Source organism: Macrosteles quadrilineatus, unplaced genomic scaffold (assembly GCF_028750875.1).
Source record: "Macrosteles quadrilineatus isolate MER2022 unplaced genomic scaffold, UCM_ALF_1.0 Scaffold_46__1_contigs__length_943047, whole genome shotgun sequence".
NCBI classification, from domain to species: Eukaryota; Metazoa; Arthropoda; class Insecta; order Hemiptera; family Cicadellidae; genus Macrosteles; species Macrosteles quadrilineatus.
Window position 1 is genome coordinate 493,879 of NW_026542639.1, and position 19,523 is coordinate 513,401.

A 19,523-nucleotide genomic window follows, 5' to 3' on the forward strand; every position below is an offset into this window, starting at 1 on the left:
CACTATTTATAAAACGTAAACGATAATATTATAGGCTAACCTTTGATAACGATGGTATTGGTATAACGAGAGAGGTTTAACCATTTATCATGGTAAAAGGTTCAATAGAAACAATGTTCTAGTATAATAGTTTTTTTTTATCCTCCATTTTTCCTGCTAACATTTATGTTATAATCATTTTATAAAGATATGATAACTATATTTTGTATCAAAATGTTGGATATGAAAATACCAAAACTTAATGAGCAGAGTATTGTGTAATGTGGATACGGCTTTTGTTATTTATGGCATTTCAAATTAAAACGTAGGAATTAAATTAAATATGTAGTAGTAAGTACTCTACTGTGGTATCTGTACAAACACGAAATACAGATGAGATTAGTTTAAGTTAGAATATTTCTATAAAATCCTCTAATGGTACCAATAAGTTAAATTATTACACCAGCATACACGATGAAATACTGGTATTGTTAATTGAAATACTTGAGATTGAATACGATCTATTTTGTTACATCAACGGAACGGATCTATAAAATCAATGATGGTAGGAGCTATCGTCAAGTTGTTTTTTGTTGTCCATTGCTTCCATGACAACGAAACCCGTCACCCGTCTTATCGATGGTGAGGAGGCGTAGTGGTGGCAATGGCATGTTCCTTTTCCGTAGTCGAGCTAGCTGTAAGCCTGTAACACTTGAACTTCGCCATGGCCAGATACTCGCTACCTCTCCTATTCCTCAACCTAGGAGGAGAGATGGTTTATATCCTTGATCAGCGGCTTCGTGCACAGCAGGTCCCTGGTGACAAGGCTAAGAAAGGTATTCATAAAACGACAATACCACTAAGAACTGTTACCCTCAAGTCTTCTATCCATCTAGATCTAGGCTATTCATGGTTAAATTGGCACTTTATGCAAATATTCTATTTATGAAATACGTGTATTGGATGACATAATTATATACCTACACTTAACTCAAGCAGTAAAATGGTGCTCCTGTTAAGAGAAATAGATAACAAAAAATCTATTGTGTTACTTAAATCTAAACACTTAATTGGAATACAGAATATTGCCACTCTCTCTATATTGAAGACAGATCTAAAATATGAAACTAAATTTTACTGGAAATGTTAGACTCCCACTTTTTACTAATGGAGAAAGTTGTTTTCGTCAAAAAATTTTTCTTTGAGTTTTGACATTAAATAGTCAAAGGTTTTGAGTATATATCCGTTTTGGGCCCCTTGAACCAAAAAAGTGGTTTTTGAAGTGATGTCTGTCTGTGGATGTATGTTTCTGTCTGTGCGTGAATGTGTACAGAGCTCAGAGCTACCACACCTGTAGTCTGATTTTATTCTTATGAAATTTGGACAATAGTCAATGAATGTAGGTATAGCAGCATGAATCAAACATACTCCCTTAGTAGATTTCACATCCTTATGGAACAGCTGAAGCCAATTTTATCGTTAGTTCTGTTCACTGTAGATGTCGCGTTTTGTTAAGATATTTTCTTGTTATTTCAGTCATTTAAAACCCTGTTTAACCAAACAAAACAATATAATCATAAACAATAACTCATCCTCTAGTTATGTAACCAAACAGTAAAGCACAAATCATGAAATTAATTCTAAAATAATGGAAACAAAATTTCCTCAACACTAGCCACCAGTGTCACCGGACATAACTAGACACGAAGAAAAAGAGCTTCAAAATTTACAATGAGATGAGAAGTCTACTTGTGTTGATTAGTCCATTAGTACATGGTAGTAAATACTAATCTATGGTATCTCCAGGATTTTTTTTTCATTTTTAGCGAATTTCCCATATAGGGAATAAGCTATTACCGTAGTACTCATGGTAAGACCTGGACCCGGGACCGATTTTTTTTTTTCGTTTTGAGGTCCCTAGAGGCCAAAAACACCATCCGTTCAAATTCATATATATATATATATATATATTTATATATATATTTATATGTGTCCGTTAGCGCGATAACTCGAGCAAAAATTATCCGATTTTAATGAAATTTGGTACAAACCTGTAAACCTACGTTTATTCGAACGAGTTCGCGAACCAGCATGATTGGACCATGGGAACGGGGGTTTATGGAGGCTTTTATGGGGTAAAAATGGGTTTTTCCCATTTTTGACCCAAGAAACATAAAATTTTGCAATTTCTTTCCAAACAATTTTGTAGAGCTTAAAAAAACAAATAATTTAGTATATCGAAGCGTTATAATGCGCCTAATGGTTACGGAGAAAATTCCAAAAAATTGTAAATTTAAAATTCTCATGTTATTCTTATGGAGAATAAGTAAACTGTTGTAGTTTGCTTGTTTATTAACATGTTTTGCCCAAATTTGGAAAATGTTTTTATTTCTTACTAACTATTAACATTTTACATAAAAAAACACTTTCACCCTCCCTGTTGCAGCAAACCTAACTATGTGTTAAACTGATTCTATTTAAATAGGGAATAAATGTGATATTTTTAAGGAGATATTTTAGTGTAAATCCAATCAGGCAAATGGAAATTCGCTTAGTCTGCAGGTTTGCTGCGGCGGGGGTATTTTAGATTTAGATTTTGATGATTATCTCCATAAAACGCCATACAAATTCAATAACAGAAAAATGTTGATTTAAGAACAGTCTTGACCAAGTTTGATTAAAATTGTGTTTGTTAGTCATAGTCCTTTTGACTCTAGACAGATAAATGTACCGTACCACTGGGATAATAAAGCTTTGTAAAAATGTGAAAATATGCAAGATCTAGCAAAAATCAAAGGAATTTCTGTAAACATACGCTAACTTATCCCTGTTTCAGTTCTGGTCGACATAGTTGGTATAATGCTGAACCAAAGGTTCCTAGAGGAGCTCTTTAAGCCTCAAGAGGTTTACAACAAAGACGCGCTGCGCAGCGTGTTTCACGACTTGGCTCACGCCTCGATAATGAGGCTCAGTGATGACAGCATGGGCAAGCTGTATGACCTCATGAGGATGGTATTCAAGTATCAGGTATGTTATGTGAAATCCAGACATACAATTATGTTATCATGCAACAACAAAAAAAGCACTAAAATAACACACAGTACAGTATTACCATTGACTATTGGATACTGAAGGTATTATACACTGCAGTTTAATTGCTATAAAAATTTTATATATTTTGCTTTTAAAAAAGTGTCTAAGGATACATAAAAAAGTGTCCAATCTTATATTGTCTTCTGCCTCAAACAAAGTTCAGGAATAATATTCTCTGATATCTAGTACCAGGACAACCTGCTCTAGGCAGATTAATCGTACCAAATTTTATGCTTGACCAGTTTCAAGAGTTTTATCCTTATTGCCAAAGAATGTTTTAGTATCTACATAGAAGGACTGAGCTTGGGAAAGTTCATTGGAAATACAACAATAGTTTTAACAGGTATAATTTTAAAAAATTCTTTGTAAGAAGTTTTTGTAGTAAGTGATGGCGAGTGGGGAAAGGAGAGCGTGAAAGGAGAGCGGAGGGGAATTCGCTCTAGACACCAGCGACTGGTGCTAGACACCACTTAAATTTACCATGGAATGTATCCTCTGTTTCTTACTTCTCTGTGGGTGTTCTTAATTTACTACCCATAAGCAAAGTCAACCAAGAAGTTAATTACCTTACATTAGTCAAACACCTCTATTATTTAAACTTTATAAAATGGCAATTTAATAAAGCTATATTTTAAATTTCCAGCTTTTTGCTGCTGCTCACCCCAAAGACCTGGTGCTGATTACCTTGAATCATCTTGACTCAATAAGAAACCTCGTTAATAACCAGGCCATTCACAAACAGCTGGATAATGCTTATTTTCTTCTAATCAAGGTAATTTGAACTTAGAACACATAGGTTTAACAGAGAGAGTAAGGTTTTTAAGCTATGATTGTAGTCACACAACTCTAGCTGGGTAGGTGTTAAATTTGTTTTGTTAGAAAGTAGTTCGGTAGTTTAAATGATCACTTTTTCATTTCGCAACTTCTACAATCACAATTACCTACACCATAGAAACTGTTTGTTGGATAGCCCCTGCCACAAAAAGAAAAACAACATAGGTCTTCTACATTTGCCTATATTGTATCCTTCCTAATACAATTTTTTCAGATTTTCAAATAAATGGCTTAATAATTGACTCAGAATTACTGGAGGGGTATTTTAAAATGTTTTTGTTAACATATTTTGTATTTTTGCCTCAGACCTATGGTCAGATGGGCAACGGAGAGCTGCAGAGATTAAGATACCACATTCTCAACTTCTTTCAAGATATGAGGATTCGAGTTTCAATTTTCATGAGACAGAGTCTACAAAACAGCAGCGGATGTTTTGTTATATCTCCAAGTTGTGTGATCCCTTACGGTAAAATAACCTTACTTTTGTTTTACAACTTTAGGCCTACAATTATTCATTCATAGTTGATTTAAAACCGTATCTATGAGTGAGGCTAGTTTTCTTAGTTATTATTATTACAAATTAAGAGAGACACTCAACCGGGCATAATTTAATCCAAGTATGAATGTGGAATGAGTGTAGAACACATGATTAAGAAGCCAGTGTTTCCATATGCCCAAAACAAACACTCCATTACGGGGTTGAGAGAATCCAGTTTTATCCCGCTAAAGAAAAATCCTAATTTGACTCATAAACATTTTTCTGTTCTATCCCAAGTGGTATTTTTGGTGTATCGTGTTTCGATTCAAATTTGTTTTTGCTGTAGAAAAGTAATTAATGGTTTTTGTAGCAAAATCGTATAAGTTTTTGTAATTGTCAGTTTGTATTTTATGGAAATTAATAATAAATAAACAAATCTTTAAAACCTTTTATAATACTGTGCTAAAAATTTTTGTAATTGGTTTTTTTTTTTTTTTGTTGGATATGTGTTGGTTTGTTTTTAGAAAGCAGTATTAACATGCATCAGAGCAAAACGTACTATCTTATACCGTCTTTATCAGGCACATAGTCTAAAAATTACGTTGTTGGAAAAAAAATTCTGCGTATAGAAACACTGCTGTACAGCATTACTGACTTTAGTGTTAGCAAAACGGGAGTGCCGATGGAGACCAGGTCAAGTCCCTTCAAACGCACGCACCCCCACAGGTCTCCATCGGCACTCCCGTTTTGCTAACACTGTAAGACCAGCTGTTTCTTCAGCAAGTGACATTTACCTATCAAAAGCCCCATGATCAAGAACAGCTGGGCCCAGTTTTACCTTAAAAAAGTTATTGGACTTTCAGGATCAAACCAGTGAACTTTTGACCATTGGGTGAGCACTATAAACACCTAGCTATCTGGTGCTATTGACTAATACATTAATAAATTTTACTATTAAGCTAAGCACGCAATGGGTCGGGACGGCACGGACGGACAGTACAGACATTCCACACTTTTTTAATGAACTGTGTACACTGGATCGGTTGGTACGGGATGTACGGCCGATAAGGACATCCCTCTTTTTCTTAGTAGGGTGCACGCACTGGATCGGTAAGGAACGATCAAACTATAGACACCTCCACAGTCTCTGCCAAGCATTTGTGCTGAAAACTACGGTATGAAAAAGACTAGACCGTATCATCCGAACTAAAATGCGCCCGCGTACTGTAGACGGCACCAAAGTGGCGGGCGACTCACGGGTACGGACATCGGGATGTCCTAGAAATATATTTTCAAACTTTCTTTCGGAAGGTGGAGGGTGTGGATGGTCCTGTCCCGACCCTGGCGGTTTAGTGCACGCACACATAAGCAATCAATGCTGAAAATTACAATCCTGTACATGCCGTCATGAATCAGTGCGCGCTTAGCTTTATCATCCTATAACTATCTTAACAATCCTTAGGTAATGAAATTCCCGGCACCATAAGAGTGTACAGCAATGATGGTTGCATTCAAGATCTTTGCACCTTCACATCAGGAGGAGAATACAGTCAAGCTAGTGACGTTGGATCCACTGAGCTGAGAGGAACCCGACACACCGTCCTTGGCACAAATGTGTGAGTTTATTTGGAATTTTGTTGCGATCTTGACTTCAACTCATTTACATATAAACTGGAATACTTATTAAGAAAGCTGAGAATATAGAATGATAATTAAGTGGTACTATGCTATAATAAAAGATTGTTGATGTTGATAAGAAGAATCCCACTTTAAATCTTTATGTATACTTTATTCTGAGTTGTGCACTTAAAATCTTCTTAGATCTAGCATTTAAGTCCAATTAAGGAAAACAGATATTTTTTTAGAAAGATTTAAATATTGTTCAAACACAATTTTTTCTGTTTCCACTCATTTTACAAAGAAAAATTAAAAAGAACAAAATGAAATCCTCTGAATGTCCCTCTTTCAGGGATCTACAATTTTTTTTTTTCAGGTGGGTTTCATGTCAATATATTCCTACAGTCTTAATAAGATTAACATTAAAATAGTATTTTTAATTTTTAATCGTTTGAAAATTTATTGAGGTGATCACGGTAGACAAGGGTTATCAGAAAGTGTTTACAAAATTATTAAAGTAATAAAAATATATCCGTGGAATAATTTGGATATGGATATAGATCTAAGGATGTGTTGTAGGTACAGTTTGTCCGGACGGGTCACAACAGAGGAGACCCAGGTGATGGACCCAGCTGATAGTGAGGACTACAGACAAGAATTGAGTTTGTTGGCCAAACAGCTGTTGGGCTCTGTAACTCCCAGCAGCCAGGAGCACATCAGACTGGACCTGTTCTTGGACCAGGACGGCAACACTCTGTCAGTAACAACTTAAAGGATAACATTTTTTATTTTTGATGCATTATTTTAATTTTTTCAAACTTTTTAGAGATAAATTGTTACTGATGTTTGTCTTTAGCTGGAAATCATTACCAGAAGCATTGAAAGCTACCTACTTACTTTGGGTCGTCATTTTTATTTATTACAAATCTGTCGACATAATGCATTTGCTATATAACAATTTGTTCATTAAATCGCCATAAATTAACAGAGTCATTCCACGTCAAATCACCCAAAAAATTTAGGTTATGAAACCCACCATCTCAGAATTTGATGAAACTTTGTGAAAATGTTCATTCCTATGCCCTAAGTAAAAATACAAAAAATTTTGAAGATACTGCTGATACTTTTTTTTATATTAATTTTTTTACGATACACAGTTTTAACCATTTCAGGCCTCGGAATCGACAACCAAATGTAACCAGGGCGACCAAAAAATTTAATTATTCACAAACCATTTAAGATAACACTTTCAAATTTTTAAGGCATGTTTCCTATGTCTTGAACATAAATAAAACGATATATAGGTCACTCTAGAGTATAATAAAAAAATTATAAAATTATAATATATTTTAATTTAATTTTTTTAAATTTGACCGTCATGGATTGTGAAAAACGGCTATAACTTTTTTCTCCAACCAGCTACAACAATTATTTTTTTTGCAGAATTTTCCTTAAGCTATTACCTGTTTGAAAATATAAAGATATTAGTGGTTTTCTATATACAGATATTGGGAAAAAATAGTTTTATTAAAATATCAATTAACGCTAAAAACACATATTTAGTAACATATATTTTCTATCTTATAAAAAAAATACTTACAAGAATTTGCAGTTATGAAAGCTTAATTCACATAAGTCCTGTAGTTCTATTACAATAATAAATTAAATTTTTGAAGATTACTTGATATTTCCTTAAACAAATTTAAAGCTAAAAGCTTTTGAGCGGTATACCGGTATACCTTGAAATGGTTGTAACAAAATAGTTTAATGTTTTTTTTTATTGGCTAATTTACAGCTTGAGTAAATTTTATGGCATGAGAGATTAGTCACATGACATAAGGTAGTTATTTTGATTTGAAGTCCTTCCTGACTAGTAGCCATTTGTTCAGGTTTGATTCAGCCAGCTCTAAGTCCTTGGTTGTAAAGCTCGCTGAAGGCTTACTTTTCTATGTGTGCTTTTTATGGTACCTCCAAGACCATCTCAGGTTGACTTACCACAGCTTGTGGCATAAAAGGAGTGCTTAGCATTAATCCCAAAACGTTTTCATGCTCATATATATTTTTAAAGTTTTTCCTGTTTTATATTGCCCGTCACATCCATCCGTAAAATAGTGCACCTTTTTGACTGATGGAAAACTGTCTTTCAGCCATTTCATTAGTTTTATTTGGACGGCACTAACAAAAGAGACATCACGATCCAAGTCATCACTACCTTGATTTTACACAGTGATTTTAAACCTTTAGTTACAAACTTCGAACTTCAAAATTTGGTTATAACTTCGAATTCTGCCAAATCAAAATAACTATGTATGTTGTGTGTAATCTCTCATGCTATAAAATTTGCTCAAATTGTAGTCCTTCCTGACTAGCATGCCATTTGTTAAGGCTTGATTCAGCCAGCTCTAAATCCTTGGTTGTAAAGTAATAAGTTCTACCTGTGGAACTTGTTTGTGAAGCACCAACTGAACATACAATGTTACTAAAAGGGATCAAACCGGAATCTTTCTCTTTGTGGCCAGTAAAATGATTTATTAGCACCATATGGATGCATGAACACTAGTTCAGCGTCTTCATATTCATCTGAAGTATTCCTCACAAGAGCAAAGTACTAATGGCAAAATCCCAAGCTAAATCTTTAAAACATCTTAAAGAAAACCTTTCTCCTAATGATGCAGTAATACTGATGGACTTTAGTGAGAACTATTCTTTTGTGATTCAATATAAAATTAAGATTCAGAGCTATCACTGGTCAAGAGGAGGTTGTACACTTCATCCTGTATGTGTTTATTTCGCAAGTGAGGGGGAACTAAAGGTTTCAAACCACTGTTTTATTAGTGATTACTTGGATCGTGATGTCTCTTTTGTTAATGTCATCCAAATAAAACTAATGAAATGGCTGAAAGACAGTTTTCCATCCGTCACAAAGGTGCACTATTTTACAGATGGATGTGACGGGCAATATAAAAACAGGAAAAACTTAAAAAATATACATGAGCATGAAAACGATTTTGGGTTTAATGCTAAGCACTCCTTTTATGCCACAAGCTGTGGTAAGTTAACCTGAGATGGTCTTGGAGGTACCATAAAACGCACACATAGAAAAGTAAGCCTTCAACGAGCTTTACAACCAAGGACTTAGAGCTGGCTGAATCAAACCTGAACAAATGGCTACTAGTCAGGAAGGACTTCAAATCAAAATAACTACTCTTGGACAACAGTACCAGTATATACAGGCTAAAAAGGATTCATGTTTTGGATCTAAGCACACGTTTTGTTTGAACAATTTAATTTTCCCTTGTTTATTTACATATTTATTTTTATATTGAAATATTTTTAAGTTAGCTCTGTCAATGTACAGAGATTAACTAACGTTTTATTAAAAGTTGTTATTGTATTTGCTAAATGTTCTAAAAATGAACAGATTGTAAATAAATTTGTGATAAAAAAAAGTGACTAATCTATCATGCCATAAAATTTACTCAAGCTGTAAATTAGCCAATAATAAAAAAACATTAAACTATTTTGTTACAACCATTTCAAGGTATACGGCCCAAAATCTTTTAGCTTTAAATTTGTTTAAGGAAATATCAAGTAATCTTCAAAAATTTAATTTATTATTGTAATAGAACTACAGGACTTATGTGAATTAAGCTTTCATAACTGCAAATTCTTGTAAGTATTTTTTTTTATAAGATACAAAATATATGTTATTACATTTTTAGCGTCAATTAATATTTTAGTAAAACTATTTTTTTCCAATATCTGTACATAAAAAACCACTAATATCTTTATATTTTCAAACAGGTAATAGCTTAAGGAAAATTCTGCAAAAAAAATAATTGTTCTAGCTGGTTGGAGAAAAAAGTTATAGCCGTTTTTCACAATCCATGACGGTCAAATTTGAAAAAATTAAATTAAAATATATAATAATTTTATAATTTTTTTATTATACTCTAGAGTGACCTATATATCGTTTTATTTATGTTCAAGACGTAGGAAACATGCCTTAAAAATTTGAAAGAGTTATCTTAAATGGTTTGTGAATAATTAAATTTTTTGGTCGCCCAGGCAACATTTGGTTGTCGATTCCGAGGCCTGAAATGGTCAAAACGGCGTATCGGAAAAAAATTAATATAAAAAAAGTGTTAGCAGTATCTTCAAAATTTTTTGTATTTTTACTTAGGGCATAGGAATGAACATTTTCACAAAGTTTCATCAAATTCTGAGATGGTGGGTTTCATGACCCGGGTGATTTGACATGGAATGACTCAACATACAAGATACTTCAAAAGGGGAAGCTGGAACAAATCTAACAAGGAGGATACTTTACTAGTTATTAATTATTACATTGTGGTTTTTTACAGTGAGGCTAATTCCCCTGTCAAGCTTGACGTGACTAGAACTGACGCTGAGCCTCTTTACACTGAAAGTCTCCACAAAGTTATGACGGAAATGACCGTTAGTGGACCCATGAGCGACCAGAGCAACGTCAATGTTGTAGATTTGCTGGACAAGTTCCTTTAAGACACAATTTATTTGTTCAAATAAATAATTAAAACTGTTTAAAAATTTGTTTTGTATTTTCCTTATGTTTTGGTTAGGAATCACTGAGTTTTTCCCTAAATTAAACTGATTCAACAAAGTTCATGTTTCTGGCCCCTGGACTATATTGTTAAGACAATAATAGGTTTTACATACCTTCGTGAAATAGTCCAAGGATTAATATTGCTCAGCTTACATGTTTTGTAGCGAAGACAACATTTGAGTCGCGACGCGCCAGACTAAATCAGTATTATGATAGCGCTATCTAAAAGTTGTGTATTCGTACCATTTTCGTGGTTTTTGTGTTTGTGTTTTAATTGTGTTATTGACGAGTTGCAAGCTTTGAAAATGTTGTCTTCGCAACAAAACATGTAAGCTGATGAGCAATGTTAATCGTTGGACTATTTTATGGAGGTATGTAAAACCCATTATTATCTGATTCAACACAGTTTTTGAAAAAAGGAAACAGATGTGTAACTAAACCAAAACTGAAAAAAGTTGAAAACATTTAATATTACTGACTTATCTTACAAACTAACCCACAGATTTCTGTTATCACAGACACATTCGCTTTTTCATTTATGATCAACTTGTTAAGTCAAGAAAGTATTTGAAACCAGCAAAACCTTTGATGTTCATTGTGTTAGATATGGCATCCTTGTACTGACTCAGAGGCAGAACCTTGTACCTCGGAGCTTTCAACTTCCCGTCTCTCATCAACTGGAACAGATCCTCAAACATTATCCGTTGTTCTTCAGAGTTTCTGTGCTCTTTGTGCCAGTTGGTCATCCAGAACCCGTGAAGAGAGATGTTCTTGAAAATGAATGCTGATGTTGGTACACTCACTGGTTCCCTGGACATTCCTCCTGTAATCAAATGAGAAGGTTGAAATGTGCGAAGATTAGGCTTCTTTTCTTGTTTAAAAAAAAGGGATGGAAGCGTGCTGGGCCCATAAACTAGAGGTCCGTGGATCGAAACAACGCTCTGCTACCTTTATTGAAGCATGCACTATTATTAATAGTAACGGTACTGGACTCATAAGGATCGTTAAGGCTCAATATAATCAATTAATAGATGTGTGCGACATTCTGAGGTGAATAATAATAAACTTAAATTAATTACCGAGCCAAACCACATCCATATCACAGCCATTTTGATGATCTAATATTTCTAATACATCTGATTTAATATAATAAAGATAAGAATCAGTAAAACTTCCACTCGCACCTTAAAAGTACGAGTGTGTTGAAAAGTATAATTTACATATTAGGCTGATTCAGTCAATCTATATATATAATAGTTCCCTAAGCCCCTCAATCCCCCCTTTCTGAAAAAAATTAGAACATATTTTTAAATAACTAAATCTAAAGACAAATTATCCAATTCGACGTGGACGTCCGCACGGGTAGACTCCAGCACACAACTACTCGTTTCATGGCCTTTCCTCCCCTTCCCAAGTTCTCCAGCTATCAGCTGATTTACGGTATGAATCTTTTTTCTAAAACTAATTAAATACGTACCTATACTTGATTAACACAATTTAGGTGGTTTGAGAGGAAGTTCCCCACTACAGTAGACCCCCTCTTAACCGACCTCGTATTGACCGATAATCGGATTATCCGCCTTCGATCGTAAAATAATACAGTTTGTTTTAACCGACCTTGATTTGAGAGCAGCTCGGTTTAACCGCCGCTTTCTAGGAATTTTGGCATTTCCGCTCCCACGCTGGGCGATGAGAACTGAACCATACGCTTATCTCCACAGGATATGACTAACAATAAGCTATTTTGTGTTGAGCACAAAAAATATAGCATACCGGTAGCCTATTGTCAGTTTGTCATCATCGTTCGTAGCTCGAGCACATCTGATCTGATTTGTTATCTGTGCGGCAAATTTATAACATCATAAAGTGCGTTTCGTAACGCACTTTACGTTCTTGAAATCGTTTTCGAGAACTGATTATCTTATCGCCAGAGTAAACAAACAACGCAACTTGTAAGGAAGGCAGGGAAAGGGGGTTAACAACTCCAAGGTCAAGATAGTTTTTGTGCCTGGAGCCTCCAGTGAGAGGCTATAAATAAACGTCCTGTTTTGTAACAAAATGGTCGCTTGTATCTTTAATGACGACAAAAGGTTCTGTACTGTATTACGATGTATTAAAGTTATTAAATTAGGAATTTTATTGACTCTTGCCTAGTATTATAATTGAGCGGAGCGAGCGAAGCTCTTATACGTCGACTCTTATGCATTTTGTAATACGCAAACTCCTCCTAGACGGCTGAATCAATCGTTTTCAAATTTTGCATGGTGATAAAGACCATATCGGTGAGTGCCAACATCTATATGGCGTTAAAAAAGTCTCTCAGGAATCCGCCCCACTGGGTCTCAAATTTTCAATGTAATCCTTATGGAAGCAGTATTTGACACATAAACAAAGACATATGATCAGCTGTTTTTGAATGCAATAAATAGAGAAATAGCTGATAGCATTATTCCACAGATATTAGAACAGAAACGGTATGGATCATAAATATAATCAAATGACGACACTAGCTTGAGGTTCATGACGTAGGAAGTGGTGAAGGAAGTAGTAAAGGTTAGCAGTCTTTAGTGTGAAAACTGTTTATGACGATTGGATTAAGGTATATGCATTCCTAAAATTCTATGGGAAGGGATGAAAACAGGTCCAACACGTAGGATGTGGTGAAGGAAGTAGTCAAGGCGAGCTGTCCGGAGTGTGGGAACGGTTTATGACGATTAGATTGAGACATCTGCAATCCTAAAATGCTATTGGAAGGGAAGGAAACAGGTCTGCGACGTAGGAAGTGGTAAAGGAATTATTAAAGGCAAGCAGTTCGGACTGTGGGAACTGTTTATGACAATTAGATTGAGGCATCTGCAATCCTAAAATGGTATGGGAAGGGAGGAAAACAGGTCCAAGACGTAGGAAGTGGTGAAGGAAGTAGTCGAGGCGAGCTATCCGGAGGGTGGGAACTTCTTATGATGATTAGATTAAGGTATCTACTATCTTAAATTGCTATGGGATGAGAGGGAAAAATGTCCGCGGCGTAGGAAGAGGTGAAGGAAGTAGTAAGGTGAGCAGTGTGGAGTGTGGGAACTGGAAACCGTTTGTAGCAGTTAGATTAATGTATCTGCAAAGCTGAAATGCCATGAGAAGGGATGGAAGCATACCCACGACATAGTAAATGGTGAAAGAAGTAGTAAAGGCTAGCAGTGCAGAGTGTGGGGAATGTTTGTGGCAATTAGATTAACGTATCTAAAATACTAAAATGATATGGAAAGTGATGAAAACAGGTCCACGACGTAGGAAGTGGCTTAGGAAATAGTAAAGTATGAGCATAGTGTGAGAATCGTCTGTGGCAGTTAGATTAATGTATCTTCAATCCTAAAATGCTATGAGAAGGCAAGGAAATAGGCCCCACGACGGAGGACGTGGTGAAGGAAGTATTAAAGGCTGGCAGTGCAGAGTGGGGGAACCGTTTTAAAAAGGCAGTTAGATAAATGTATCTGTAATCTTAAATGTTATGAGAAGGGAAGGAAACAGGTCTATGACGTAGGAAATGGTGAAGCAATTAGTAAGGGTAGCAGTGCAGAGTGTGGGAACTGTCTTTGGCGATTACATTAATGTATCTGCAATTCCAAAATGCAATGGGAAGAGAGGAAAAAAGGTCCACGACATAGGGGGTGGTGAAGGAAGTAGCAATGGTGAGCAATGTTGAGTGTGGGAATTTATTAATGTATCTGCAATAATAAAATGCTATGGGAAGAGACTGTAGACTGTGTAGGTTAAAATGGTTACGAAGCACGAATCGATACATATTTTAGATACATGCAATCGTTTACAATCGAAATTTACAACTGAGTTGACAACAACTGATTTTTACTCCATAGAGGCTACAAAACAATTTTTACTCCCTAGAGAATAAAAATTCTACTTTAGACCCGCAACGCATGTATTAAAAACTACTGTTTTTACTAAAGTATGACAAAAACAATATAATATGGACCCTTGATGACTCCGCTCAATTTTGTGGATGCCTCTGCGAACGCCACCTAGTAATATATTCCGCTGAAAGTAGGCATATTTAACTTAACTGTGTTTTGTGTTTATTTGTGACTTTTCTATCAATATGAAAAAGGAGATAAGAGTACGGTAGTTTATTTTATAAATAATGCAAGTATGACTTCAAAATAATGATTATATAATTCCAAATGAATAGCACTTCATTATGTTATGATTTTAGGGATTGCCCGTTTAATCCGACCTTTTGAGTTATCCGACCTAGGTCCAGTCCCATTAGGGTCAGTTAAGAGGGGGTCTACCTTTGTTTGCTTATTATATGTAGCAGCTGATTGACCTCACCTGAAGAGCTATTAATTTAATGGTTGGTAGGATGATCAAGTGGAGGGAAAAGCTTTCTTCCCCTAAAACCGCCCAAATTTTTTGAAAGGAGCATAGTTGCACTATCATTGCTTAGAAATGGGGGAAAGTCACAGATTGTCAAAGTAAATCCTTTGAAGCTACTTAAGAAAAACATTGTGTCCCAAAGAACTTTGGGCGCATATAAGTTCGAAGGCCTTTTAGAACAGACCAACAAGTTCAACAGAACGACAATAGTCAGAACACTTCAGTTTTAAAGGTGATACATTAGAGTCCCGCAAACTCGGCACTCGATAACCCAGCAGTCTGGATAACTTGGCTATCACCTGGCTCAGAAAATTAGTGATTTTTTGAGTCCGAGTTAAATATGGACCTAAGCCAGCTCAAGTCAAATCATTCGCAACTCGTACCAAGGATTTGTTGTACTATATCTGATGACTTAATCCTGACTTGTAATATAACTATAAATAAAGAAGGCAGCTAAAAGGCTTAAAAATTGTTTTGTTCTTATTTTTAACCGTAGTTCCCGATAACCTGGCATTTCACAAACTCGGCACCCTTCAAGTCCACATTACGCCGAGTTTGCGGGACTCTACTGTAGTACAATAATCCGGGCACGTGATTGTTAACTAGTGGTAGTCTTCTCACGTTAAGTGTTTTTTTAAGACCATTCAATCATAGGTTTGAGTTTTAAAATTCTTTTTAGTACAAACCACAAATTCTTGAACAGAACTGGTATGAATCATAAACATAAACAAATGATGTAACTGGCCCAAAAATAAACATACCGTAGCCTAATTTAACATTGCTTAAATGGAACTGTCGACATCATGCTAATGCTATTAGTATAGGATTCAGGCCAGCATTGTCATTTGTTTAATGTTTATGATCCATACCGGTTCTGTTCGACAGTATTCGTGGTACAAACTGATATACCGGTAACCAAATAACGTACCACAATATTTCAAGTACCATATTGAATTTATTGAACTATCCTCCATATTTTTTTTACTATGGTACTTTTGTTTTGTTTTCAACACAGCCATCCTAGCTTCAGCATTGTAAAAAGAAATGTGTTTTAACCCAGTAGTTAAACATGTTAAGTCTAACCATTAGTATTTTATAACTAGTACTAACCATATGTGACCATGACTCCGTTGTTATCCAGATTACGCAAGAGGGTCAGAGCATTCTTGCCTCCCACACAGTTCATCGCCAGTTTAGGCTTCTTCATGTTGTTTTTTGGGAAGAAATCTCTCTGCCTATAAAACCCCAAATTAAGGTAACTGTTAGGCCTATACTTATGAGGATTACACCCGCTGGTTGGTTCCGCGTAAACATGGTCCTAGTGTTTATCGACTTGAAATAAACTGAAATATTCACAAAGATTCAAACTATGCACTGGATGAACTGAAACTTCGTAATTGTTTTTTTTAAGTATTTACAAAATCATTTTGAAAATCTGTAAATAAGTCTTTTTAGAAATTGTCATTTTAACATCTAAATAATAGTTAACAATTAATTTTTTCCCATCTATTGCAAGCTCTGGCACGAAGAGCACAAAAAACACACAATCATTGAAAAGAAAAAATAAATAGTTTTAAAACTTTGAGATCTTTTACAATGGAGGCATGTTCAATTCTGAACTATATTTCAATCAATATAGGCCTAATTCTGAATTGAAGTTCAGGCTGCCGGGTAGAACCTAGCCTACATTTAGTTTTAAAAATCAGTGATTAAAAATATCAAAAACCTAAAAAATAAACTCTTTAAGGCTAATGATACAAATCCTATAAAGGCAAATGCAATTTTTGAAGGATCTAAATACAACGCAAAACAGGTATATGGTAGGCCAATGGAATGATGTAGGCCTACAATTATTATTTTCACATTAGCCTATTAAGTTTTAGCCTCCTGGTCGCATGAAGTTTCGGCCACATTACAGTCAGCTAGTTTCAACTCACCTAAAATTCATAATCAAGCCAGTACAAGAAGTATTCTTGTCATGTTCTTGTTCATCATGCCCCAGTACTGGTACTAGATGTTCTTCAACTGAAGCAACAAAAAGATACCTTGTACTGATCTAATAATGACTCTGATGTGAGTTGAAATTTGTTGCAACAATGTTTCTAGATAGCATGAATTTGGGGATTTACACCGATTTGTAGAACAGTTATAGAGTTTAATTCAAGGGTGTTTTCAAATGCTTAAAAATTTCTATTTCCTGCATTGAAAAAATACAATAAAACACTCACTTCTCCAGTTCCTCCTCAGTAAGCACATGATCAGCTCCAAGCTCCAGCAAGTACGAGCGCAAGTCTGCAATGTCTGGCCGGTCCCGCACTACTGATACGCTAGTGAGGCCCCAAGCCCGCGCAAGTTGTATCACGTTCTGTCCTACCGCACTGTTACCACCATTCTGCAGCACTATGTCACCAGGCCTCAGAGTTGCAAAGTCTTTCAACATGCGATACGCAGTGCCAGGGTTTGAGGTGACAGCTGCGACTTCAGCCAGGCCTAGATCTTTTGGTACCTGCGAATTTAGATTTACATTGTAGAGACTCGGTATCTGTTTAATCTTATTTTAATGAATAAAACAAAACTGATTCAAAGACAAATTGTTTTTAAGTTTAGTAGTATTTTAATATTTTAAAATCTTGGATTAATTTGCAAATTACTTAAGGACATACACTGGATGATTTTATTTCAATAAATGGGCTTAATTAAAATGCTTTGATTTGAGGTAGTAAAAGGTTTTGCAGTAAGTTGTTTTAAATCCCTTTATTTTGAATTTGTAAATTTTTGCTAACAGTATCTTGAATATAACGCAAATATTGCATAAGTTAATCCCAAACAACAAATATAAAGGACGACCAAAACATGAATAAACTTCATTCATATCCCGTCAGCAATCCAAGTACTACAAAGATTTGAAAGAAAACATTCAAGAGGATGAAGCAGTTGTAAGTTTGGACTTTTCAGAAAACTACTCTTTTGTGGTCCAAGACGAGGCACAGTCTTTCCACTGGAATAATAACCTCTGAGCTACTGTAGGCGTAGGCTAGCATGAAAAACACTACCTACCTAATTATTGGTGTCGGATTTCATTGACAATTCTTGACAGCAGGATCTCGTTGGAGACCTTTATATTTACTGACTTGTCTTGTTATTAAGATAATTTGCACAGTTTACCTAATGTCCTTTACACAATGTGACGCGGTTTTTTCTTGACCTTGTAATTGTTTAAAAAAATGTTGTGACTTAAATAATTAATTTATGTACCAAGGAGAAAGATGTATTAATTAAGAACAAAAATTAGTAGGCTTAATTTAACAATGATTACCTTGAATACATCAGATTCACTAACAACAGAATGAGTCCTCCATGTGCCAAAAGGTTGTTTGTTAGGAATGACTCGATCACCCAATTTGATGTTCTTGGCCTCAGGCCCGACTGCAATTACCTCCGCAATACCCTCGCTGCCAGGAACAGCTGGGAGACTTGGTTTGATTGGATATACACCTTGAACTGTGTTAATATCCGCAGGATTTACAGGAGCTAAGAGAAACTTCAGTGTCACCTGAAAAAACAGGTGCAAAGAGGAATGTAATTCCTTTAGGTTGACATAAACTTATTTCAATCCTTTTAATAACTTACATAAAGGTTAGATGTTAAGAGTTCGCCACACAATCATTACAATAGAGAAGAGGGGTGACTCAACAAAGGGATGAGGGTTTTGTACCTTTTATTTAGGCCTACTAAATTATATATGTAAAAAAACCGGAGAGGTGTTAAAATTTGTAGGCCTGCTATAGGCTTACTGCAGTTAATTTAAGTTTGAATTGGAAGTAGCTTAGTCCAAGATAATGACAGACAAATTACAGGCTAGGCTACTCCAAACATTTCCAAAGGTTTATAATTTCTAGGATTATAGAAAGCCAATTACAGTAAAATTATATTGATTAATTAGACTAATTACAAAACGTTGTAGGGGCTTAGCCCAGGGAATTCTAGTTGTTTGTTTTGTACATTTTTCTTTAGTCCTAACAAGGAAGTATTGAGCAATGCTAACAACAACTTTCATACCTGATCTTTGGCCGGTTCTTCGTAAGTACATTCTACAAGATTCAAGACCTTGCTCGGATCTCCAAATTCTTTCAATTCAATCTTCTGAGCTTTGATTGACATGTAGCGTGGTTGATGTAACATAGAGGCCGTAACAAGTTTTCCAATAAAGTTCTGATTAACTACATTATTGATAACAAACAAAGACATAACCTTGTTTAAATGGTTTGCCATTTTATGTTGGAGTTTGGACGTTTGTTGAAGTGGTGTAATGTGTGTTGAACCACAGATCAGATAATATAACCCAATTACAGTGTTTCCATCCGCAAGAAAAAAATATCCCTAGGCCAACGTCAAAAAATCCCTAGTTATCCCTAGTCCGTGTTCTAATAATCCCTCCAATTATCCCTCTATATCAAATCTAGATAACTTATTATTTTTGCAGCAATACCAATGGATATCATGTATAGCCACCTAAAAATATGGTAACTGGTGATATTATTCATCAATATC

General features: G+C 35.3%; 2 protein-coding genes across 2 annotated transcripts; one reads left to right on the plus strand and one right to left on the minus strand.

The window, feature by feature from the left end:
- The first annotated feature begins 647 nt into the window (after positions 1-647).
- LOC129005934 (protein OSCP1-like) lies at positions 648-10,525 on the plus strand. The gene is made up of 7 exons (XM_054434970.1): positions 648-815; positions 2,816-3,006; positions 3,716-3,844; positions 4,213-4,372; positions 5,847-6,000; positions 6,581-6,757; positions 10,366-10,525. The coding sequence occupies exons 1-7, from the start codon at positions 704-706 to the stop codon at positions 10,523-10,525; spliced, it is 1,083 nt and encodes a 360-aa protein (XP_054290945.1). The 5' UTR covers positions 648-703.
- A 511-nt stretch (positions 10,526-11,036) lies between these two features.
- Positions 11,037-19,310, minus strand: LOC129005947 (enoyl-[acyl-carrier-protein] reductase, mitochondrial-like). The gene is made up of 5 exons (XM_054434983.1): positions 19,032-19,310; positions 18,289-18,525; positions 17,201-17,478; positions 16,083-16,207; positions 11,037-11,409 (listed from the first exon to the last, which is right to left on the minus strand). The coding sequence occupies exons 1-5, from the start codon at positions 19,242-19,244 to the stop codon at positions 11,129-11,131; spliced, it is 1,134 nt and encodes a 377-aa protein (XP_054290958.1). The 5' UTR covers positions 19,245-19,310; the 3' UTR covers positions 11,037-11,128.
- Positions 19,311-19,523: the final 213 nt, after the last annotated feature.